We start from the raw sequence: 27,743 nt of genomic DNA on the forward strand, positions 1-27,743 counted from the left end.
CCTTTTTTTTGCTTTAATTATACTTCAACATTTTGTTTTGTTTTAAACTTTTCGAACCTTTGTGGATGTACATCGAAATTGTTAACCTGTGCTGAAGAATTATCAATATTACATCTGCCCAAAGTTATGGCAGTTATGCCTCTTGCAGTTACAATTGAAGACAAGTAGTGCAAAATATGTCCTCAGCCTAAATGTACATTGAAGTTGTGCAAATTTTCTTACTATTTTGGTATGCTATTTTCCCTCTTTTTGTTTTTATTAAAAAGTGTTTGGGGCAGAGTGGGCATCTGGGTGGATGGGGAAAGGAGTTATTAGTCGGCCATCCTGATGACAGACTGGGGATCTGAATGGATTGAGGAAATGAGATACTAGTCAGCCACTCTGGTTACAGAGGCGGAATCAGGTAAGATTGAGGAGCGGGTGGAATTAGTCATCCATCATCCTAGTAATAGACTGTGAATCTGGGTAGATTGGGGGAAGGAGGTATTAGTCAGTTATCCTGGCCGCAGTTTCAGTTGTTACTGTTGTAGATGTTATTGCGATGTTGAATAATCCAATATGCTACTACATCGACTCTTTGAAACTGCATGTAACACGATCAATAAATATCCTTAATGACGTGATAACATAGTCACAACATATACAGAAACATATATGTAGCATTTACTACATGGCATCATCATTCGTGTAGCGATCGCTGTCAGTGCTGACCAGAATGTTAACGGTGAGATAAACGTGTATAATGTGTAAGGAAGCCAATTACATTTCTTCGTTCACCTGGCCCTACGTCACTAACGATTTAAGATATTATCATGGCCATGGTTACTTCACAGCCCAGGATAGTTATCGATATTAATGACCGCGGTGATCGTGACTTCTCACATGCTACCATTTAAACATTATCAGTGTAAATTCTAATCAACGCAGATCGCAGCTCCTCTAATGGGGGAGGTGGGGGGGGGGGGGGGGGGGGGGGGGGGGGGGGGGGGGGGGGGGGGGGGGGGGGGGGGTAGGGTTAGGTAGTGGGGTAGTGGGGTAGTAGTTTAAATAAATAAAAAAAGGCCAACGATCAAACTAATAGTTGTATTATGATAAAGGTAACATACGTATAATACGTATAACGTATAAATACAGATTTATCACTAACATAACATATAAAATGTAAATATTAACATGATAATATAATAAATGTTATACAGTTATTGTGTAAACTCCTGAAATACTGTAATGTTAACACTACATTTAGGCTATAAAAGAATAAAGCCTGACACGTCATTACTTACCTGGATTGTCTCACAAAGCCTGACACGACATTACTTACCTGGATTGTCTCACACAGCCTGACACGACATTACTTACCTGGATTGTCTCACACAGCCTGACACGACATTACTTACCTGGATTGTCTCACAAAGCCTGACACGACATTACTTACCTGGATTGTCTCATTGCTCCCACAACTTCATTCTCATCGTGATTTATATTTTAGTTTCAAATGGAATAGGACTACATACATTGTTTTCGTAGAAATATATATAGTTTCGGATTTCATAAGTCAAAGGTCGCAGTCAAGCTAAGCAGGCCCGCAAATGTAGTACATGTATATATGACAAGACTTCGTAACAAAGAAGTTATGTCATATACATAAAACCTTTATCATATACGAATAACATAATGTGGCCAAGGTTAATGGTTTTTTTTTCAAATGTTGAATGCCAAGGTCAGCAGATCCGTTAATGTACCACAAATGGAATTGTCTTCTCACAAGAAACATACATGTACACGTCTACTACATAAGCCGTATCCTCATTGGTATTGACACAACACTGTTCTATAAAACAGTAACTATGCTGTCTACAGACGACACAGGAGTATAGCAATTACTCCCACGGATTTCATCCCGGCTAGCTAAAACCAGTGGTATTAAAACGTGTGTTTAACAAAATACTCGTATACGTGTAACATTATTTAAGTCTAACATCACAAATAAATATTTATGAAATTAATAAAAAAAAAATCAGTTTCTTGAAAACATAAAATGAATCAGAATGAATACAATGAAGAACATGCAACAAAACAAATTTTGGGAATCAAACTAAAATATTATGCATCATACAAATCATTTCAAAAGACTTAAATACGTTCGTTATCCTGGCATACAGGGAAATATGTATATAAAAAAGTAATGATTTGTAATATATTACGGTAATATATTTTGTATAGATCAAATACAATTGATCGAAATACATGATATATGTATGTTAAGACTAGTTAGTTTCCTATAGCGTTTCTTAGGGTTTATACCCTGTCATATAATGTTTACTTTCAACAAATAGAGACGTGACCTGCACGAAATTGTAAATTTCTATTTATACAAAGTTCTTGTTAAATTCGATCAAAATGTAAATATCTCGCATAGTGATTATTCTTCAGATTATTGTAAAATATTAATGAAGTGGATAGAAATACAACATATCATCTTACACAGAACTACAAAGAACAGCTATTCGGTTGTTTCATTGAGATGACATAACTATTCTCTTTAATATAACTATTCTCTTTAATATAACTATTCTCTTTAATAATCATCATCAGCAGCAGCAGCATAATCCTCTATATCATCTTCATTTTCTGAGAAATCTGTGTCGGCATTGTTGTCATCTTCGTCATCAAAATCTTCATTATCCTGGTCATCGTCATCAATGAAATTGTTGAAGTCTATGTCGTCGTCCTCCTCATCATCATCATCGTTATCAACGTCATCATGTGAAGTTCCGTCGTCGTCATCATCAGGGTCAAATTCATCAGATCTTTCATCTTTTTTATTGTTTATCTCCAGAGTGACATCACATTCTGTAAATTACATACAAAAACAATATTTGTAAATGGTTACTTTCATTTCATTGAGTAGAGAATATAAAGAAAAGGAGACAGTGAGACAGATCAATACAAATAGATATACGACTAAAATCAATGAAAATACAATGTATACAATCATATAGCAAAGAAAGTCACATAAAGTATAAAACTTTCAATTTATGATTTATTTATTTATTCATTAATAACAATTAAAAAATTAAAAACAAATATGAGAAAAAAGAATCCGAGAATCGACAGAAAATATTTGTACAGAGGCAGATGGTAGACAAATGAAGACGTAGAAGGGCACTGACAGGGCAACAAAAGTTAAACTCCTGAATAAGTCACTTTACAGGTTAAAGTTTTAAATTATCTCACCTTGACCCGTGAATGTCAATTGACAGTCGGACATCGTGGTGGACTGCGTGCCAGGTATGACCAGTGTCCAGTATATCAAATTACAGTCCTCCATCATACAGACCAAGCTCTGGCCATCTGAACAGAATTCAACTTTTTGAATCTGAAACAATAAGATATATATACATACAGAAGACAGTAAAATTAAGTAACATTGGAAAAAACTTGGGGTAAACATTGTTTTCTAAGTTGTTGAATCTGCATCTTGATGAAACAATAAACCAATGGATGACCAATGACCAACTTGTTTCCAATGACCTTGCTTTCATGATCAATAAGTAAATAACAATCAAACAAATGCTACTGATCTCTATCTTAATATATGTTGCCTGTTGATTTTCATTTGAATTACGATTTCTATTGTACATCGGTGTTCTTTGCTCTTTTTTGGACCATCAAATAATCATATCTACAAAGAACAAATTTGATTCTCGTTTATATACCCTCGCTCATAACATGGCGTCACCTACGTTTTAAGGCATTTTATGACAGAACTAAGATTATTTTAATAATGTGTTTGAAGGCATGCAACAACCAGGTCACATCTACCTTGTGATCGAGGCGGTAAGTCGCCATACAGGTCAGCGATTCCTTGTCCCACAAACGCAGTGAATTCTCCTCCCCAAAATTTGCCATGGAAATAAAGCATGGGCTCTTTTCATGGTTGCTAACGAGCTTTGGCAATACTGTGTGCCCCTCCAACCTCTTTATCAGTTCACCTGCAAAACAGACGCCTTATACTATACAACTGATTTTAGTGACAATAAAACAAAAGGACTCACTGCCAAAAAATAATGGTATTATTCAAGCGTTTTCTGAATATCAATGTGACTTTGACAGAATTTAAAATACATCTTACTAGTTAATTAAGATAGAATTTCTACTAACCAGGCAAAGTTTAAATACCTACCTGTCCTGATGTTCAAGACTCGGAGGATGAGGTCCGCACTGGAGGTAACCAAGCGATCATCATCCAATAGTATGGCATTATCCACGTCACTGTCCTGGTTGTCAAGCACTCCCTGTTTTGCGTACATGTTGTAGTACTCCTGGTCTAAACACCAATGACTAATCTTTCCTGAAACAACCAATGGGTTTTTAACCACACAGTCTACTATCTCAGCAATGTAACAATATTTTCAATTGGTTAATAATCGTGGAATTACTTTCAAATAATCATGCCACATTCTTTATCAACAGTCTGTATTGGAGAAAACCTGGATCAACATAAATCTAACATGACTCACCTGGTTGTATGTTGTATACAACTATACAGCTCAAAGAGTTCATCTTCCCCTGTTTGATGGGGTCAGGAAAGCTTTTGTATGTATTTACGGCCAGATACGAACTGTCCTGTGGCAGGTAAGCTCCGCAAAATGTACTGAAACGGGAGCTCATCTTCAAAACACTCACACACACATTCTTAATGTAGTCAAAGATGACTATAGGACCTTCCTCCTCGATATAACAAGCCATAGTAGTCTTGTTGATCTGTAACATAAACATTACAAGAATTACATGTAATCATATACCGTGGTCCTCCACTCCTGCATATTATTAGATTAAGTCAACATAAGGTAATTGATGCATTTTTTGTTGTAAAGATTTCATTTATTCTACAATGTAATTTTGCCAATTATAAAAAATGAGAAATCAAACTCAACCCACAGCTAATTAGGAAACTTAAACACTGTACAATTAATCGACTAAGTCCAATTAATAGTAGATTAGTGCTAAATTCTCTGAATCTAAAATTATATATAACGATGGTTATATATAGATAAAACAAAATTCCAGGTGCAGTATAATAGAGTTCACGATTCACAGTATATGTTACAAAATAACACTTAAACCGACTTATTCAAAATCCCGTTATCATCCCTTAGAGTTGCGGCAAATTTGCAGCATTTGTTTGCCGCAAATTTGCGGCAAATATTCAGAATTCGTATGCAAATTAGTTATCTCGCAAATAGTTGCGACAAATTTGCCGCAAACATTAGCCGCAAACAGTTGCTGCAAACCTAACGCAAACACTGACTGCACTTGCTGCAAACTTGCCGCAAACATCAGCTTCGTATAATACATGTTGCATAATTTTTTTCAATTTCCTGTGACTTCTTGTATTACTAAAGCCCGAGTTTCCTCTGGCCCTGACACCATGACCTACACCAGACATATTGTCAGGACCAGAGGAAACTTGGGCTAGTATTACTACAGAACCTATAGAGTATGGTATCACATAAATATTTTTGTTTTCATACTAACAGCTGGGCACGGGGGATAATGCCGCATGTTTCGGTTCCTTGCAAAATGCTAAATGAGTTATAAGTAATCTATTTTTAATAGTACAGTGAGTATGAATTTTATTTTCATAAAGTTTGCCGCAATTTGCTGCAAAGTTTTTTATCATACAAAATGTAGGTTAGAAGATTTTGGCAAAGTAAATGTTCTTGCAAATTTGCCGCAGCAATTTTTCAAAGTGTTACCGCAAACACCTGGAAAGTTCTTGGGACTAGTTCTTGCAAACAGAATAGTTTGCAGCAAACGGCACCATATACATAACATGTCTTTCAATCTCTGAAAACTAAAACGTACCGTAAGTGAATATTGGTCAAATTTGTTGTGTTTCCTTTCCCGTATTTCCGGGGGTGCGTGGAGAAGGTTAACCGTTTTCCCAGTCTCTATGCTGTATGTCTTAAATCCATGTTTCCCCTGTGTCAGTGTCAAGAGTTCTGAAGAAAAGTTCAATGATTATTATGACACTTGCACATACAAGAGGTCCAATGGACCTACATCTCTCACCTTTCTGCTGGTATTCACTTGTTTGATAATTCCCTGTATTTCATTTTATCAAAAGAAGATGATTCTTGGCCTGAGCCCAATTAAATTTCTTTCCATTTTCTTTGTTTTGTGGTCATTTCACATGGATTAATTTACACGAAAAACATTGCTTAGGTGAACTTACTAGTCTATTCATTAAATGAGCTTCACAAATATGGGAACAGTTTCAGTAATCGTCTCGTCCATAACATACAGTGTATATAATACAGTATTTACAATGTACCTTTCCCGTCCTTGACGATTTCCATTTTAGAGCCATAGGGACAAAGTTTTCCTTCAAACACCCGTGTCACAGTCATTGTGTTCAAATCAACAACCTTGATCTTCCTAGTGTCAGTGGCTATGATCACCTCTGTTTCACCGATACAAAGCATGTTCCTTGGGAGGCCGTCCATCTAGATCACGTAAAAACAATATTGTTTAGTTTATATTACTGAAGGGTTTAATAAAAGCGAAAAATTACACTAATCACAAAATTTTGGTTTGATGATATTGAAAACAGACCATAGCACCGAGTCAACTGACCATCATCATGATATTAGTTTATGTAAGTTTAATCTTTTCTGTTTTTGACACCTTATTTAATATCTTTTCTAGAATTGTACCAAGCGTAACTTTATCATGAGGTGAAATGTTAAAACGATATTGTCCTTACTAATTGTTGCCGTCCTTTAACCTACTGACTAGAATAACATTGAAATACATATGTATTAACTATGGACGTGTATATAGAATTGAAAAAAACAACCCACCCGGCACTTTCTCTCAAAAAATGAAATTAACTCACAATATACAGACACCTGCCTGTTGGCATCTTTTCCGAAATGTGATATACACTGTACATCACTTGACACTATGGTTAAATTATATCATTCAATACCTGGAGAGTATGATGGCGAACAGTTAGCCATTTTTGTCTACTAATTTGATATAAAAACAACTTACCACTGCCCCACGACGAACAACCTTCCTCATCACAAGGTCATACACGAGGACATCACCCAGTTTGTAGTTCTCGTTTTTCGTACGAACTGCCATGGCGACATACCGTCGATTGGGTAGGTTACAGTAACAGCTGAGTAAATATTGTTATTTTTATAGTTAAAATGAATAAATGAGGCAGTAAAAATAAACCAATACTACAGCAGAGTTAAGGGTAACTTATACATAAACATGAATAGACAGAGAAACTTTAATAATATGTTGGGGTAGACGACAGCACACTCGCCTGTTATCTAATTCGGTAATTGAAAATGTAAAGGACCATCAGCCCTGTATATTTCATGTAAATAGCTACCCACATATTGCCACAGCACAACACTGACAGGTCGCCTGGAATCACGTCTTGTGACGCAAACATTAATGCTGTGATTAACCTACATCATCATTTTCTAAACAGTGACCTTGATCTTAGGAAATTGTTAACTCCTATTTCTGATATTTTATATAACAGCAGCTAGTGCATCATTCAATGCTGCTTTGCAATCTATTACATAGAGGATATTGAATGGTTTCCCGTTTAATATAACATATATTTCACTCTTATGACAGAATATTGATATTTTCACGAGTGCGAAGCACGAGTGAAAAATATCGAAATATTCTGTCATACGAGTGAAACATATGTTATATTTAACGGGAAACCATTCAATTTTCTTTTTATTGCATTTCATAAACTTAAAAACAAAATTAAAAACATCTAAAATTAATAGTGTCAAAAAGTGCGGGAATCAGTAATGACGTCATCACTTTGTGACGTTACTCCACGTCAACTTGATGGCGCCATTTTGAAAGGCCTGATCAACGCAATTTAAGCGTCTTCTGCTGTTATAGGAGAATCTGTGCATGAATAGCTGACGTCAAGTGAGTATTTTGTTAAAAACTAGTCTGAAAATTTCAGAAATACAGCAAAATAACCAATTTATCTATCTCCGCTTCGATTGGAAAAATTGGCAAGTTTCAACGAGGTGAATACAAATGTCCGCTCTGATTGGTCAAAAATGGAAAACTTATATTTTCACTGCAAAACTTATATTTTCACTGCAAAATCTTATATTTTCACTGCTCATCGATGCAATGAAAATAGAAGTTTTATTAGTTTGATAAATTTCTATATTTCGCTGGCAAAAATGCAATAAATGCATATATTACTAGAGCTAGGACTACCTGACTGATATGCCGAGCGGTTTTTTGACAGTTGTCCGTTTTTCTGGGCGAGTGATGTCCCAGACACGGATGCCGTTGTCTTCTTCACACAGCGTGACCAAAGTCTTCCATGAAGCACAAGTGTACTTTGTGATACCTGAAAGGTGAGGTAGGATATCTTGTCTCTCTTCCGTTTCAAGGTCGTATACAACGATATTGTGAAGATTAGAGAAGGCCAGTCGTTTACAGTCTGGCGAGAACAGTAAACACTGTCCAACATCATTCGTATTTCCTGAAATGAGACATTTTTAAAACGTTATACTTCCTCAAATGTTTTTACTGATCATTATTCTACATACATTACCTGCACGGGCAATCAATAAGTCCTGCAAAGATCATAGGCTACTTTTGTCTAATACATTAAATTTGCTTTTATGAGACTAGCACATTCATTAAATCAACCTTCCAACTCTGTAAGTGACGACCATTTTCTTCACCCTATTATATGTCAACAGTTATATATTTTACACAACGCAGAACCTCTGCATCACGAGACAAAATTTTGGGTTTTCCCTTCAGTCAGTGCTGACCAATGTATAGAATATATACATGATGACTTACCTTTCATAACTCTGGTTTTTTGCAGCGTGGTTGTGCTGTAGAATAGGAAATCACCTTCTACAATACTTGACACGACAAAACTTTGCTCATCTGGTGAGACACAGACCATATCGACGGACAAATTAGGTACATCATCTGCATTCTTTGGCGGTGGTTTGAACACGTCAATCCAGTGTGAAAACTCTTCTTTTTCAAGGTCCAGCAGGGTGACCTTGTATAATCCTATCTCGGTAACCACGATGTAACGCCCTACTCCTATTATGAAGAAATTTAAACTTACTAATGATGTAATTAATGTTAATACACTCATGTTATACATAATGTACATGTGATGATGTGTTAATTTATGAATCTTTAAAATTGATGCCACCGTGAAAATTTAATTGACATGCATTTATTATTAGAATTTTTATCGCATTCGTCTCTCTGAGCCTTGAATATCTTAATCAATGATTTATCAAAAGTTACAAATCAAGATGACATTTTGCACCAAGGCAAATGTCGGCAGGTCCACAAATTTAGTACCAAAAGAAACGTCCTGTCACGAAGAACAAACTTGTATAATATGAAAGTCCTATTTCATACTGTTAACATAGTGTGGCCAAAGATTTTCTTTTTTCCAAAAGCAGATCAAATTAAGGTAACTGTCAAGGTCAGTAGGTCTGTAAATGAAGTACCAACAGAAAGGTCATGTCACAAGGGACACACTTGTCAAATACCTAAGCTGCGTCATCGTTAGTATTTACACAACACTGTTTATAACAATTCAACTTAGCTGTCTACGGACTATGCCGATGACGCCGGGGGTATAGCAAATAGCTCCCATGGACTTCGTCCAAGAGTGCTGAAAAACTACCAAAGACAGATGATATGTCTATATATAGTAAAATGTTGTGCTGAATAATACCCACCGTGTACGAGATTCTCTATCTGGTCACTCATAAAGAGGTTTTTCTTTGTCTTCACTTTGGACTTTTTCTTCCCAGTTGAAGTATTGTACATCACAGCTGTATCATCCATCAATTTTACGAGTATTTCTTTGTCATGTCCTCCTAGCCAGTACTGTGAAATGTCACGCACCGTGTAGGCCACCTCTCCTGTTAACTGGATTGCTTTCACCAAGTCCCCTTCGTACGCAGCCAGGATGAGTGAATCCTTGGCAATGTAGTGGACCCTTATTGGGGTTCTACCAAGCTTGTTGAAAGACTTAATCAAGGTCCCATCCTCTAAATTCCACATCTTAACACTATGTTCTTCATCAGCAGCACCTGTTATATACGTATAATACTCACAAACTAAGAATATTGAAAAATATATGCTCCAACACTCGATCATAATGGAAATAGATGTAAATGCAAAATAGAGTTTAAGTTCAATAAATGTGAAAATGCAAATTCAATGTAAGTACTAGTAATCGATGAATTACAATATCTGCAAACTTCGGAACTTAGAGAGTGGACACAGAGACAGACACGCGTAATTTGGTACCTCGTACTCTACTCCTCGGATTGACCAGTTAGGATGTAGAATAAGGAGCAAAAGTGGATAGGATATCAACTCATATTCAACATAATTATGTTCAATATTTCCAATATAACCTTAGAAAAAGTGGAAAGAAACTTTTCTTGTCTTTACTGGCAATTTGGAGTGAAAGAAATTAGAATTAAAAATGCAATGTGTTTTTTGTTGCTTTTAACATATTTTCTGGTTTTTGTCATTTTTTATTATCTAATTTTCCTGTCCCAACAAAACATGCATACAGATGTAAAGACTTACATGTAACAATGGTCTTGCCGTCCATACTTATGTCTAGTCCAGTCACTTCCGCTGAGTGGTCAGAGAGTAAATAGACCAACTGACCACCTGGTTTGGTCAGTATGTCTTGGTCGGGCAGTAAATGTGGCCTTGAGATGTGATTACACTGTTCACATAGTCTTTTTAGTCCTTCATCCTACGGGAAATGATACACAAAGGTTGTTATGTCTGGATGGAAATAAACCTCACGAGATCCTCAACTTTTATACAACAAATATTACACAAAGATCGTTAGGTCTCTATGGAGTAAGCCTCGCCAAATCTTCAAACTTTATGCAACAACTGTTACACAATTATAGATCGTTAGGTCTGAATGGAGTTAACCTCGCGAGATCCTCAATGTTTATACATCAAATGTTACGCAAAGATCGGTAGGTGTGAATGAAAATAAGCCTCGCCAAATCCTCAAACTTTATACAATAAAGGTTACACAAAGATCGTAAAGTTTTAATTGAAATAAGCCTCGCCAGATCCTGATTTTTCATACAATAAATGTTACACAACGATTGTTTCTGTAGATCTGAAGATCGATAGATCTGAATGAAAATAAGCCTCGCTAGATCCTCAACGTGTTTACAACAAATGTTACTCAAAGATTGTTAGGTCTGAATGGAGTAAGCTTCGCCAAATCTTCAAACTTTATGCAATAAAGGTTACACAAATATCGGAAGGTCTTAATTGAAGTAATTTTCGCCAAATCCTCAACTTTTATACAACAAATGTTACACAACGATCGATAGGTCTGAATGGAAATAAACCTCGCCAAATCCTCAAACTTTATACAACAAATGTTACACAAATATCGGAAGGTCTTAATTGAAATAAGCCTCGCCAGATTCTCAACTTTTATACAACAAATATTACACAAAGATCGATAGGTCAGAATGGAAAAAAGCCTCGCCAAATCCTCAAACTTTATACAACAAATGTTACACAAATATCGGAAGGTCTTAATTGAAATAAGCTTCGCCAGATTCTCAACTTTTATGCAACAAATGATACACACAGATCATTAGGTCAAAACTGAAATAAGCCTGGCCATCCCCCAACAGTATATAACAAACAAGAAGCTCGTAAGCTCCCACTGAAGAAAAGGATAGCTGGGGGTGAATTGTTGATTTTGTTTTCAACTAGTATTTTTCTCTATTGAAACACGGTTCTTACGTGTATGTCAACGGAGAAGCTTCATGTTTTCATAAAAGATTTTTTTTATAAGTGAAAGATGCTTTGACAAAAAACAACTGTGAGGCAAACGCCTTGAAAATATAAGCTAGATATATTATAAGTTTAGATAGGAAGGGTAAGACAAGGAACCAAGTGGACACTGATTATTTATAAACTGAAACGATTATTTGAAATCTGCATTATCCTTTGTAATAAAGACAGTCTATCCTCAGTTCTTTATGGTCACTTTAAATGCAGTTGACACGTGGCAGTAAAAGAAAAATCCTACCACATCTGCGTACATGTTCCCGAACGAGGAATTGTTTTCGGTTGACATTTTTTAAACCATGTTTTTTATCAGGACTTTTTAAGACTAAGGCCTGATGTTTTATGTGGATTAGGTGCCCTGGTCCTGTTAGTGTTACAATGTTATACGTATTTTAGTTGCTGACCTGATCACCACCGAGTCGGTCACGAAGCTGTAAGTCCAGTTGGTGCACATCGTACACTAAAGCCTGTTTAGAGAGCTGGAGACAGTCATGGAGCATGTTGATAGCATAGTCATCAGGGAACTCCTGCAAGGCTAGCTGGATGTCGGACATCACATTCCTGTGGGAGAATTGACATTTTAAAGAAAAAATACCAGTTGTCCAGTCCTCCCAGGAACATTTCAGGTTTATTTAACAGTGATTTACACTTTATTGTAATTATTCTAACACAATTTAAATTTAAGCTCCAAATTTAAATAGCACATCTTGATCCAGTAGATAAAATAATATTACATGTGATAGATATGATATACAGATGAAAATTCAAAAGCTCAAAAAAGTCACATCCGTTTTGACTGAGATAATCTAAAAATACCATGAGTATTTAATTGTGAGATTCGAACCAATTCTTCTCCAAATTCAAGGTTTGTTTGGTCATGCTAAGTTTCCTCGCGGTCTATCACGATATCAGTTAAGAGCAGTGTGTTGAATATGGCTTATTCTCGGATGCTCAAAGACACACGCGTAGTCCTGTGGTCTACAATAGATGCCAGTACGTTTCTCCTTCTGGTCCTCAACGGTCTGAACCTTCTACATAAGGTCTGACACGTTTCCACGTTTAGCCAAGACTTTCTCCTGGTGAATTGTGCTGGGCAGTTTTGAAACATATTTGTACCCACGATATAAAAAGTAAGCCTTCCAAACAATAGCAATCATTGGATCCTACGGGTAAGACTTTGGCGTGACAACATCATGAATGCGTGTCCCCAAGCGTTGGCTCACGTTTATCCCTTTTTATCAACATGACACTGAGCGAGCTACAACGACATTTTACTACCGGGCTATATATCCTAGATATAAACAACTCTTACAGAAATTAATGGCTCTGGCACATCGTTGCATCTTTAGTCAGATGTTGTTTGTCAATCAGCTGTGCCGCACTAAATGTGACGCAAAATGCTGCATACTTTGTGCCATAAAAGCTGAATATTTTGTGCCACAAAAGCCGCACACGTTAAGCAGGAGGGGAATCACTTGGTCTGTAGTTGGTGAGTATCACTAACTCAAAATGGCGGGTCACGATGAAGAAAGTATAAATGCGGTAGGACACTGAAAATGCTCATTACATAGGGTTTTCAAAGTTACGAGTATATGCTATACTCTAATCTAGACATATGCGTACTTCACTGTTGCCCTTTTTAATTATTTTCATGGCATTGCAGGGTTAGGATTTCAAAGTCCATTTTCAAATGCAATATAATCCAACCCACCAAAAGGCTTATTGGGTTAGCAACCACCACAAGGCTCATTGGATAAGGCAGTTATCACAAGGCTTAAATAATAAGGCAGTCATCAAAAGGCTTATTGGATAAGGCTACAACACAAGGCTCATTGAATAAGGCAGCAATCACAACGCTCATAAGATAAGGCAGCCATCACAACGCTCATTGGATAAGGCAGCCATCACAACGCTCATTAGATAAGGCTGCCATCACAATGTTCATTGGATAAGGCAGCCATCACAATGTTCATTGGATAAGGCAGCCATCACAACGCTCATTAGATAAGGCTGCCATCACAATGTTCATTGGATAAGGCAGCCATCACAACGCTCATTAGATAATGCAGCCATCACAACACTCATTAGATAAGGCAGCCATCACAACTCTCATTGGATAAGGCAGCCATCACAACGCTCATTAGATAAGGCTGCCATCATAATGTTCATTGGATAAGGCAGCCATCACAACGCTCATTAGATAATGCAGCCATCACAACGCTCATTAGATAAGGCTGCCATCACAATGTTCATTGGATAAGGCAGCCATCACAATGTTCATTGGATAAGGCAGCCATCACAACACTCATTAGATAAGGCAGCCATCACAACTCTCATTGGATAAGGCAGCCATCACAACGCTCATTAGATAATGCAGCCATCGCAACTCTCATTGGATAAGGCAGACATCAAAACCCTCATTAGATAAGGCAGCCATCACAACGCTCATTAGATAAGGCAGTCATCACAACGCTCATTAGATAATGCAGCCATCGCAACTCTCATTGGATAAGGCAGACATCAAAACCCTCATTAGATAAGGCAGCCATCACAACGCTCATTGGATAAGGCAGCCATCGCAATGTTCATTGGATAAGGCAGCCATCATAACGCTCATTGGATAAGGCAGTTGTCACAAGGCTCATTGGATAAGGCAGCCATCACAACGCTCATTGGATAAGGTAGACATCACAACGCTCATTAGATAAGGCAGCCATCACAACGCTCATTAGATAAGGCAGCCATCACAACGCTCATTGGATAAGGCAGTTGTCACAAGGCTCATTGGATAAGGCAGCCATCACAACGCTCATTTGATCAGGCAGCCATCGCAACGCTCATTAGATAAGGCAGCCATCACAAGGCTCATTGGATAAGGCAGTTGTCATAACGCTCACTGGATCAGGCAGTCATCACAAGGCTCATTGGATAAGGCAGCCATTACAACGCTCATTGGATAAGGCAGCCATCACAGCTCTCATTGGATAAGGCAGTTGTCATAAGGCTCATTGGATAATGCAGTTGTCATAACGCTCACTGGATCAGGCAGTAATCACAAGGCTCATTGGATCAGGCAGCCATCACAAGGCTCACTGGATCAGACAGCTACTAGCCACTAGCCACTACAAGGCTCATGAGTTAAGGAAGAAAATGTCAAGTTACAGTTCCCATAGTGATAGATATAACACTTATAGTTGTACACTTACCTCATTGAGGAGGACAATAACCTGGTCTGTAGGAAATCTAAGCACAATAAACATTGTTCCTTCAACTCCCCCAGATTTCTGGCCATGGTAAGGTGGAGTGGGAGGTTGTTAAGTTTCCTCAGATTGTACTTGTCTCCATGCCTAAGAGGCTGAGCCGAGGAGTGGCGGTCCTCCAACCCAGAATTACCCAATCTGTCTGTACATGGCTTCTTGTTCCCTGTAAATATATCAAACGACTACTTACATCATCTGTCTCAAATGTGGGATTTTCACTGTATAATGGACATTGTTTGTCATGCTTTATGTTATAGTATTGACACATGTCTATAAAGGACTATGCACAGTAGTCCCCCTGTATACCGCCCCCCGTTTTAAATGCCACCCCGCATACCGCCACAATTTTGTTAGGAACGGATTTCCCTGCTATATAAAACCCCGTTAATATCGCCATCCCCCGCATATCGCCATCCGCCAACTAATTTCAAATACCAAACTGCCATATCCCCCGAAATTATCGCCATTGTTTACGTTTTTGCTGTCACTCACGTGGCCGTCGAGTCGTCGGCCATGTGTGTATAATCCACACATACAGGTGTACACAGGTAAGTTTCCTCGAGTACAAAGTAAATACTACTCACCTGAAATATTACCAAGGGTGTTAAAAAAATAAAGGACCGTATTACTGTCTGTCTGATGTGTAATGCTGACGGTACGGAGAAAATGAAACCATTTATCATTGGCAAGAGTTTAAACCCCAGATGTTTTAAACACTTTAATGTTAAACTTTACGCAGACTACACGGCCAATAAAATGGCCTGGATGACCTCGGCAATATTAACATGACGTTACGTTTGTGAGACTGTTACTTGACTAGACTCTAGCAACGTTATAATTATACTTATAATGTATTGCCGTCCTACTGAAACCCCGTTGTACCGCCACCCCCGTTATACCGCCAAAATCGGCACTGGACAAAAGGTGGCGGTTTAACGGGGGACTACTGTATATGAGACTTTCTTCCTTCAGTTTACTAAACACAATCTCACCATTGCTCCACTTTCCTATGAAAAAGTCTGCCAGTCCCTGATGAAGGTTTTGGATGACTTCAACTCCACAATAACGAGCCCTTGCTGCCTCGATGAACTGTCTGTGATACCAGTAGAAGACACGGACATCATCTGCTCCTCTCTCCACTAACAAAGAATACACACAAATGTACATCAGGTATATAAAACTGGTTTTAGAGGATGTATATCAATAACAGACACAATTGCATAAGAGTATTTGAAGCTCTGAGGGATTTACATAATTATCCATCAATTAAATATACAGATAAGGACTGATTACCTTTTAAAGTTTTGTTAGACTTTTGAATTCTGAAATGATGCCTGATCAAATGTGGTGAGTCAACTTTATCAACTGTAGGATATATACTTACCTATATACTCTTGTAGATCTGTCCTCAGTCGAACCAGGAGGAGGGGTGGTAGTCTCCTGATGGGAGGTGTCCAGTATACATATACATCATTAAGAACATCATCGTCACAAGACAGGATGTCCTCCAACTCGGCCTCCGACAAGCCATTGGTGGCTACAACATCAAATCAAAACTGCATTATAAGTTCATTCCAGTTATTCCACTGAGTACAAAATGTACCAACAAACTTTCATATCTGTAATGATAACGGGCATCAATCTGTAAACAGTGGTAAATGTGGCAATTTCACTACACCTAACACTATAAATATATATATATATATGTAAAAGTTCAAGGAGTAGTAGTGTGCAGCCAGCCGGGATCGAACCCGCGACCCCCGGCTTACTGGTCCGCCGCTCTACCGACTGAGCTTAAGGGAAATTCCCCCTAGCCGGAAGCTAGAAGGCGACCATACAACTATGTACAGTATCTACAATTAAAACCCAGTCTGCTACACTACTCCCTCCTTCAAACGTGTTCGCCCCCGAACACACCAACCCAGGTTCTCTCTCCAAGGAAGCCTCTTGCTTTCACTTGGAGTGGTCTGCGGCACCAATGTAAAAGCTCAAGGAGTAGTAGTGTGCAGCCAGCCGGGACCGAACCCGCGACCCTCGGCTTACTGGTCCGCCGCTCTACTGACTGAGCTTAAGGGAAATTCCCCCTACCGGAAGCTAGAAGGCGACCATACAACTATGTACAGTATTTACACTTAAAACCGGCCTGCTACATATATATAACTACCTGTAACTCATTTAGAAACCTTGACAACATTTAGACGTCTTGTATGTGAAATATGTCTAAGAGTGTGAGTGACCTACACACATTGAATAAAGGAAAAGAATTCTGCATATGATACGGCAGGAGACCTATTAACATGTAACTTAACACCATCCCTGGGCAAAATACCAGTGCTTTGATGCATCTACAGGCATGTCTGTGGAGAGAGTGCAAATCATAGCAAAGACGGTAAACAGTTGAAAGTGATGTTACATACATCTAGCTTTCCAATAAAACATTGTGAAACTTGTGTTTCCAATTAAACAGAGAGATGACCTTGAAACCTGAAGGTTATCTGATTATTCTCTGTTAAGTTTATAGCCACCACTGAATTAATAACCTTTACCTCTATCTTGAAAAGTTATAATTTTAAGCATGTGCTTTTTCAAAATTAAAACCAATTATGATCTGCCCTGATGATGTGGTTTGTGGTTAAGGGGTTTTGTGTTTCTCTCCATTCAATCAGAAATAATTGTACTAACAAAACAAACCAAGCAGAAAGAAGAAAAAAAATGGCAGGCATGAATCCAGTCTAGGTGACCAGGGATTCAGATTCTACATTCATAAGTCATCGGCTCATTCTACCTGCAGTCAAATATCCAAGAGCATCAGACACCAAGATTTTGCCATGCTTGACTTCAAGTTGGGAAAACAGAAGGTCAATGCTGTCTCGAATGGTTGATTGTAGTCTGACCTCATCAGGTGAGGAAAATGAGTTCCATTTACAGGCCTGGTCAAATGACAGCTTCAGAAACAGGGGGATTGGACAAGTGTCAAAGGCATTGGTCAATGTCTCTCTCTGACCAATGGTCAAGGTACGGCTACTGGCACTCAGCCAGCTGCTGACAATACTGTTCACGTCTTCCTTGTCAAGGATAGGGACTGGCACAAAATTTGCTGGCTGCTTGATTTTTTGCTGAAATTGTTACAAAGATACAAGATAATGTGACCTAAAAGAGATTTCTGGATCATACAGGTTTCTAGATAACACAGGAATTACTTGTATAGACAGAGTATTAATTTACATAAAAATGAAGTGAATATCTTGAATTTATTCAAATGTTAAAATAAAAAGAAATCATCCCAATCAAAATGTGGAACAGTTCTATCATATAAATATGAGACATATATACGTATACACCTGCTCAAGCATTTTTTTCAATAGATCAACTTAAAATAATGTGAACTATGATTTCGGACTTAAAAACCGATAAAAAATATAATGGGGAAGTTTATCATAACATACCTGTAGAGCAGGGAAACATTCGTAGGTTTCATCCTCCAAAGTAGACACAATGATTTTTACATTGGCTGGAAGACTTCTTGGAATCCAGTTCAGACTACGGCCATTGTTGGTCAGATCAAGCTGGTCAAGGGAATCCAGAAGGATCACCAGGGGACGGACATCTTTAGCCAAGTTTAATGCAGATTTAAATTTTCTAACCAGCAATTTGATGTCCTACAACAATAACCTTTGATTATATAAAAAAAACAAAAACAAAAACAAAACTACCTGTTAATATTTATACACCCTCTATATCAACTGCTGGATTAGGCTAATTTCTTTTTATAATAGAATGTTTCCTTTTTTTCCCTTTTTATATAAGTATTGATACACTGTATCAATAACTTGTAATACTCTGACAAATGATGAGTTATACTCACAAACAATAAATTATATTCACAAAAACAAACAATGATTGGATTATATACTCAAATTACATAATCTGGTAGAGTTTAACAATTAACTTGTTACACTCAAGGACATGCACATATATAAATATACCATATGATTACCATATATAACAGGAATTAAGAACTTTCTGAATGTGTGTAAAACATTAATCGTTAACTCATGTAGGAGAACTGAACTGGGAAGGACGCTGGTTATCAGGTGGCTCAAATGGTTAGAGCATCCATCTAAACTCTGCAGGTCCCAGGGTTCGAGTTTTAGTCTGGTTGTTGAATTATGTTTCTTGTTACATTTGGTGTCCATCTTATTACCCATGTATGTGGAAATATAGGTTATCGTGTGTGTCTTCCAGGTCAAAGATTTTGTTGAAGGAGAAAGAAATGTAGCAGAACTGGACTTGTATAAGCACTCGTGGACAGACAGCTCGAATGGTTAGTGTCTGTCTAGAGTTCACTCACAGTGTCACAGGTTCAAGTCCACAGTTTTTTGTTACTTTTTTACTCTCCTATTACACTTACATACTATAGTGGTTATCTTATTTGAGTGCTTTTTATGTACTTATTACACTTTCTATTGACTAATTCTATAGCAATAAATATGTCTGCACTAAGTCTAATTCTCCATTCCATTTACCTGTTTAAGGTAATGCGCTAAAATTAGGACAACTAAATATTGTATCATTTAAAATAGTTGCTCCTACCTCAGGGATGCTAAAGTGGACATTGTAGAGAGTGTAAATTTGTTGAATAATACTGGTCAGCAGGCTTCTGATGTTGGAACTATCGGGGGTTGTCCCAATAAATCTGTGATTACAAAATACATATGTTATCTTTCATTTTCATGCTGTTATTCAACCGAATTTCAACCTTTTCATTTCCATCAAAACTTCTATTTATTCCTATTCAAGTAAACTTCTACGTCTAAACAGAGAAAGGTTAACTTATGGTTTGTGACACACATGTATGATATTCTAATTTCATCCATATTTGGGCACATCACCCAACTAATTCATTTCTGAATATCTCAAAGGCACTTCAACATGGACAATATTGCAGGAACTATTTTTGAAGAAATGCACAATACATGCACCATCATAGAAAACAATAAACCAATGGAATGCTACACATTTTTGTGGTAAATTAATTGTAGCAATTTTCACATTAAAAAAGCATTCTGCTAAATAATGATTGAGCTAATTTCAGTTTCTACATATTATTTTTACAGCAAGTACTTGTACTTATAATGTATACCAATTCATAATGTATACCAATTTATAATGTATACCAATTCATAATGTATACCAATTCATAATGTATACCAATTTATAATGTATACCAATTTATAATGTATACCAATTTAGCATACCCCTTTATCTGTGTGAATTAAGTTATGCTCTAAAACTTTTAGTGTGCCAAAATAAATATGCTAATCCAAGATTCTCAATGGCTCATTTCTGAATTAGTTTTATATACAGACATATATATTGTACTGTGATTATGTGACTGTAATGAAAAGTGCCGATACATTGACTACATACCTGATAATCACCGCTGGTTTGAACGGATTGTTTTTGCAGTGACTTGGTACAAGTGCTGCCAGCTTGGCCATTATAGAGGTTTTGCCACACCCTGATTGACCATGAACTACCAATGGCTTCTGGTCTGCACTGGACAGATATAACTTGATTGCCTGGTGATCAAATTTCAAATAATAATGCATAATTAAACATGGACCCCGACTCTCAGGCGACTATTAACACAAAATTCCATTTCACCAAAGCATGCTTCATAATGAATTTGGTCCAAGTCCACTACGTTGTTCATAACTTAAGCAGTGATTTTTAGGAAAAGATGATGGACAGATGAGAGATAGTCCCAAGACACATACATCAGATATGAAAGCCCTTTTTAACAGTAGGTCAAATGTCACAGTCAAGGTCAGCAGGTCTGCAAATGTAGTACCAATGGAAAGGTCTTGTCATAAGGAACACAGTATTGACACAACACTGTTTAATAAAATCTTTAACCTAGCTGTCTAATGACGATGCCAACACCCACAGCAATGGTATAGCAATAGATCCCCAGGACTTCATCCTGGCAAGCTAAAAATGTACTACGTTTGTATATGAAGATTTCTTCACATGTTTTACCCTGTAACCTTGAAAGATCATTATGTCAAAGTGATGACTGCTGGACCTTCAGGTGATATTATTAGTTCAGTTTTTAACTCACCTGGCCCAAAGTCCTGAATGACTAAATTGATTTTGATGAAATGTGGTCTGGATCACTAATGGGGAAAAGGAGATCTAACCCTGGGGTTGGAGGGCATGGGTCAATAGGGGAAGCTGAGGTTAATCCTAAGTTCAAATCGCTACTAGTCATGAACGACTGAATGGATTTTGATGACATGCGGTCTGGAGCATATCATTGGGCACAGGAAATCCAATGTTGTATAAAAAAAAGATTGTGGCTCCCCTGAGGCTGTAGAGGCAATTAACACGCAATAGAGGGGAAATAAAACAAAAATATTTAAATCTCTTTTCATCTTTTAAGAATTACAGGATTTGGTCCACATTTGCTTGGAAACATTGCTGGCAGAGACATCTCAACAAGGGCCCAATGGGCCCGAATCGCTCACCTGCTATCTAGTGATCCTTTTCATACAAAAACATAATTAAGAACAAGTGTATTAGAGACCATATATAAGATCTCGGGGCCTCGCAGTAATTTGAAAAGGTGTCTTTTAAATAGTTTAGCCAATTTAACTCTTTCAAACTTATGTTATGATCAAGGTCATTCATTTGAACAAACTTTTTAGCCTTCATCCAAGAATGCTACAAGCCAAACATAAGTTCTCTGGGCCTTTCAGTTATTGAAAATAAGTCATGGAAATATTTTAGCCTACATGTATTTGGCTGTTCTCACCTTGAAAGGTCAAGGTCATTCATTTGAACAACTTGGTAGCTCTTCACCCAAACTCCATGGGACTCTTGGTTTTTGAGAAGTTGTTTATAGATTTTAGTCTATTTGACCTCTGTAACCTTTAATGAAGTTCAAGGTCATTCATTTAAACAAACTTCGTAGTCCTTTGTCGCAGCATGCTACAGTCACAATATCAACTACCTGGGACTCTTGGTTATTGAGAAGAAGTTGTTTTAAGATTTTAGCTTATTTGACCCCGTGACCTTGAATGAAAGTCAAAGTCATTCATTTGAACAAACTTGGTAGCCCTTCACAGCAGCATGCTTTAGACCCAATATCAATTCCCTATGACTCTGGGTTATTGAGAAGAAGTTGTTTAAAGATGTTAGCCTATTTTACCTCTGTGACCTTGAATGAAGGTCAAGGTCATTCATTTGAACAAACTTGGTTGCCCTTTACCCCAGCCTGCTATATACCCAATATCAACTCCCTTGGACTCATGGTTATTGAGAAGAAGTTGTTTAAAAACTTTAGCCTATTTTACCTCTGTGACCTTGAATGACGGTCAACTTCATTCACATTTGAATAAACTTGGTAAGGCCTTTACCCCAGCATGGTACAAACCCAATATCAACTCCCTCGGACTCATGTTATATAAAATTATATAAAATATGACCCCTCTTCCCCAATGATGCTTCAAACCAAGTTTGGAAGTAATCCACCCAAGGGGTTAAGGAGGAGTAGCGTTTTGAAATAAAAAGTCTTACGCACGGCGGACGACGACGGACGGAACACGATGGCTATATATAGGTCAGGACCCTTTGGGTCAGGATGACCTAATAACAATTAAGCTTAAAGAGGTTCACAAATAAGCCCTTTCTGAACTTTAATACTAAATTTTTACTCAAAGGGAGGGTGCTGTTTGAGTAGAAATAGGGGAAATCAATTTGCTGCCAGAAATACAGTACCTCAAGAGTGACTTCCCTTCCATGGAAGTTTTTACACTTCTCCTGACAGAAGCTGATGTGTTGTAGACACTCAGTCTCCAGGGGATCACTACTGTTGGACGGTGATCTTTCCTCTATACCTTTGGTGACCATGGTTATCATTTTCTGGACAAAGTCCTCAGACATTTGTTTTAGGTATTTCTGATGTTCTAACAGCTCAGGGTTTATACCTTCAATTTCACAAAAAAAAAACTTTCGAATGAAATTTTTCACATTTAACAATTTCATTAATACATATTTAATAACCCAAGAGAGACCTTCAAACCAACAACCATTATTGCAATGTACCGTTCCTTCCATGCAAGTTAATTTGATTTTGCTCTTATCTCTTTCAGCCATTTTGTTTTTCAATAAGTCTGAAAACCATAAACATCCACAACAAGGAGAACCTATATATACAGTGTACATGGAATTTTTGACAGATACTTCCAGTTCTCAAAAGCAATAACAATAATTTTTAAGCCCAGGAAGATCATGGGTAGATAAATGATTGACAGATGATTATTGACGACGACAACAACAACTTGACCTTTATCTGTCCAGGGCACTTGTGTATGTGATGATATTGTTACTATGGTAAATAATTGACAGATGATGACAACAACTTACCTTTATCTGTCCTGGGCATTGTGTATGTGATGTCATATTGTCACTAGGTAAATAATTGACAGATGATGACAGCGTCTTACCTTTATCTGTCCAGGGCACTGAGTATGCGATGATATTGTCACTAGGTAAATGATTCTGCATCTTCCGGTCCTTCAGGTCCATCAGTAAACTCTGCGCCAGCTTCACTGTCTCCTCATTTCCCAAACATTCTAAAAGAAACGACTATCAGTAATCTTAATTATTTATAACACTCATTCATTCGACTATTATTGACATACATACACATGTATGAATATGTATACATATGTATACCAGGTTCCTTATTCATAGCTTTCATTTTGCTACCTATATTTGTATGTTGACAATAATTTTAACAATAATTTTTATATACAATATCATCTACCTGTGTACTCCACAAATTGAATTTACAGATCATTTACCTATATTAATACCTGTAGCAGTTTTGGCCAAATCAATATTTTCCTTACCCATGTATCGTGACAGCTGATAGCTAGGCTCCACCAAATCTATGTCCTTGATGTTTCTTCTGAACCATGCACAGCCACTCTCCACTCCAGCTTTATCCACGGATAACAGTCCCATCTCTATCTCCTTCTCCGTAACTAAAATTTTATACGTAAGACAACTGTCAAGATGCAAGGACAAGTTTCTCCATAGAACCTATGGCTTAAATTTGTTCATAGGGATATGACTGCCTTCAAGCTTTGATAGCACTAGTGGGAATTTCCCTATTTCTCAGTCGGTAGTAGAGTGAATATACTCACTAGCAAGATTAACACGGAGTGCATTTCATCTCTGAGTGAGATAGAAGTCTTCATCAAGTAGTATGCATGATTTGTCATTAAAACTTTCACTGCTTGTAATATTTCTTTCAACACAAGAAGAACTCTTATTGTACCTTCCAGAAAGATTAAGTTCTCTAATCTTGTAAATCAAAAATTCCCTTACCGGATGCAGTTTAGTTGGAAAAATTTCATTATTTTTAAAAAGAATTATACATTAATTATTTTACCTGGTAAAACAATTCTCTCTTTCTTATGCACCAATATAGTCTTTGATAAAAATAAATAGACATGATTTACCTGAAATGACATATTTCTTGGCCTCCTCCTCTCCAAGTGCTTGCTCTGCTGCCGATTTTAACGCCTCCTGCATGGTGTCACTTTCGTCCCACCAAATCTGTTTGGCCTTAAGCTTCTTACTTACGTCCTTGTCTCGACTGATGGAGTCAGGGAGGTGCTTGCTGATAGAGGATAGGACGTACACAGGAGGTACAGCATTATAGTCTCTCAGGTACCACCTAAATAAAAACAAGACAATCAGCAATTACAGTCCCCAACAAGATGGGAAATTAAATGCCAAGAATATAATGCATAGATGATAATTCTTTAATAGGTGAAACCATACCCCAAGTCTGAAATTTCATTGATAAGAAGAGAAAGAGCCCACGTTTCTCTTTTTCTCTTTTGTCAATAGTTTTTGACTGTATCAGATTTTACTTACTTTGTCAATAGGTTTTTGACTGTATCAGATTTTACTTACTTTGTCAATAGGTTTTTGACTGTATCAGATTTTACTTACTTTGTCAATAGGGTTTTGGCTGTATCAGATTTTACTTACTTTGTCAATAGTTTTTGACTTGTCAGATTTTACTTACTTAATTGTCAATAGGTTTTTGACTGTATCAGATTTTACTTACTTTGTCAATAGGGTTTTGGCTGTATCAAATTTTACTTACTTTGTCAATAGTTTTTGACTTGTCAGATTTTACTTACTTTGTCAATAGGTTTTTGACTGTATCAGATTTTACTTACTTTGTCAATAGGTTTTTGGCTGTATCAAATTTTACTTACTTTGTCAATAAGTTTTTGATTGTATCAGATTTTACTTACTTTGACAATAGGTTTTTGACTGTATCAGATTTTACTTACTTACTTTGTCAATAGGTTTTTGGCTGTATCAAATTTTACTTACTTTGTCAATAGGTTTTTGACTGTATCAGATTTTACTTACTTTGTCAATAGGTTTTTGGCTGTATCAGACTTTACGGCAGCAAAAACTTTGTCAAATTCTTCTGCTTCTATGACTTTTGGCAGTGACCGGTATCCATATTTGTGAGAAAGCAGACTCTGAAAAATATTGTGACATATTTTTGAAACAGCAGAATTCAGTGAGTGAATATAATAAAACTGTAAACATGTATTTCCCACACACTTTACAGGGTGATTCCATGGGATAGATTGGTTTAACACGGGAGAGGGAAAGTCAGATGCATATGACTCCACTCACAATTGCGTATAAATTAAAGTCATCATTTTTGGTAGTGTTACCACATCCTAAATTGATAACATGATCAATTTTGACTACATTTTTATGAGAGAGATGAAAAGATTAACACCTTACAAGTTGTTACTTTTTTGATAACAGAATGTGAGAAAAATAATTACACATGTACTGTGGGCAGGAACATCTCAACCTGCATGCAGGAGTTTGACTGGCCTACAATAGGGCACCCACTAAGCGGTGCCCTGAATATTTTGTTCATAAATTATCAAAATATAAGGCATAAAGAGGAATCTAAAGAAGATGCTGAGATATTGATAAAGATCAATGAATCACTTAATTCTGAGAAATAAGGTCTAAACCTCTAAACGTTGCTGCATATGTCGGCCATGGCTGATTTACTTATCTATTCAGTCATAATAGAATAGAACATTCACAAACTGATGACACCAATTAAGGCCAAGGGGAATGAAAATTGAAATCTGAGAAATAGATTTATTGCAGTACACTACTTTCTGAGGGTTTTACTAAACTTCAAATATCAAAAAACCAATATGGCTGCAAAGCAGTCATTTGATTTCCCCAATCATATGAACCAGCCAGGAAAAATTAACAATGACCATTGTCTCATATATGTTAACATATCTTTAAATTCTCATTAAAGTGTGGATGTGTTTGTCTAAAACACTGAATGTGTTGAATCATTACCCACCACAAAGTTAGGCCCTGTGGAGAGTTTCTGGCACATCTCTAGTTCTCTCAGACAGAGATCAGTTGTGCTGTGGTCATCGGATGCCTCATCCCGTACCCCCCACCTCATGTCGACCACCTGGAACTCGTATCCTTGTGCCTGACAGAAAGCCTTCACACGCGGGTATGCATCACTCATCCATGTGTTTCTTTCAAACTTGGTGTCTGAAATGTGTACAGGTATAAAAAAATGTTTAAACAAGTAAAATGTATTTTTTAATGACACAACCTGAATGCAGATTCATACAGACCATTTCTGGTCTGGCACATTAAGTTTTCTGAAAACTGTGTGATAGGGTTGAAACACTTGAACACTATGAATACAAGCATAATGCCTTAGATACATGTATGTTGTGTGCTACCTTGTTACTGGTTTACCTGTAAATTACTGGTGGAGATTCGACCGTCCTCGTTAGTGCACCTCGTTAGTGCACCTCGTTACTGGTTTACCTGTAAATTACTGGTTGAAATTTGACAGTCCTCGTTAGTGCACCTCCTTACTGGTTTACCTGTAAATTACTGGTGGAGATTTTACAGTCCTCGTTAGTGCACCTCCTTACTGATTTACCTGTAAATTACTGGTGGAGATTTGACAGTCCTCGTTAGTGTACCTCGTTACTGGTTTACCTGTAAATTACTGGCGGAGATTGGACAGTCCTTTATATTGTATCTTGTTAGCTGTTTACAGGCAAATTATTGATTACAATCTTGGAAATCCTCATTTGTGATATGTTTACCTGTGAAGGTACTACTTGTGAAGATCTTACATCTCATGCCCTCCTATGTTTCCTGAAATTACTGGTGGAGTTTGGCCCGTTAGTGTACCTCTTAGTCTGTAAATTATCAATTGGGCTTTTATTGTCTGTTACTGTTACGGCAATATGAAAATGGAAATCTCATTTGGGATGTTTCCTGTGGACTCTGTGAAGTCCACATCTTCGATTGTCTGAAATAGCTTAAGAAGTCACTGGGACCCAAAACAATTATTTCTCAATCTATGTGAATGTCCCCCTGATTCCTGGGATGGGAGGAGGAGGAGGAGGAGGAAGAGGAGGAGGAGGGATCTGGGAGAGGGCTGACTTGTCCTTG

The 27,743-nt window shown here is 37.3% G+C and overlaps 1 protein-coding gene across 1 annotated transcript; it reads right to left on the minus strand.

The window, feature by feature from the left end:
- Window positions 1-1,270: 1,270 nt before the first annotated feature.
- LOC117332763 (NACHT domain- and WD repeat-containing protein 1-like) lies at window positions 1,271-26,819 on the minus strand (the record flags this gene model as incomplete). The annotated part of the gene is given in 26 exon segments (XM_033891788.1): window positions 1,271-2,853; window positions 3,238-3,379; window positions 3,826-3,995; window positions 4,187-4,354; window positions 4,524-4,767; window positions 5,872-6,008; window positions 6,341-6,512; window positions 7,063-7,192; window positions 8,284-8,554; window positions 8,884-9,138; window positions 9,795-10,151; window positions 10,660-10,834; window positions 12,315-12,471; window positions 15,117-15,333; window positions 16,163-16,309; window positions 16,555-16,707; window positions 17,956-18,286; window positions 18,617-18,829; window positions 19,764-19,866; window positions 20,601-20,752; window positions 22,953-23,161; window positions 23,681-23,809; window positions 24,089-24,223; window positions 24,704-24,921; window positions 25,635-25,750; window positions 26,617-26,819. Coding segments are annotated over 26 exon segments (4,979 nt in total), but the record flags the coding sequence as incomplete, so codon positions are not given.
- Window positions 26,820-27,743: the final 924 nt, after the last annotated feature.

The sequence above is a fragment of the Pecten maximus genome, chromosome 8 (assembly GCF_902652985.1).
Source record: "Pecten maximus chromosome 8, xPecMax1.1, whole genome shotgun sequence".
NCBI classification, from domain to species: Eukaryota; Metazoa; Mollusca; class Bivalvia; order Pectinida; family Pectinidae; genus Pecten; species Pecten maximus.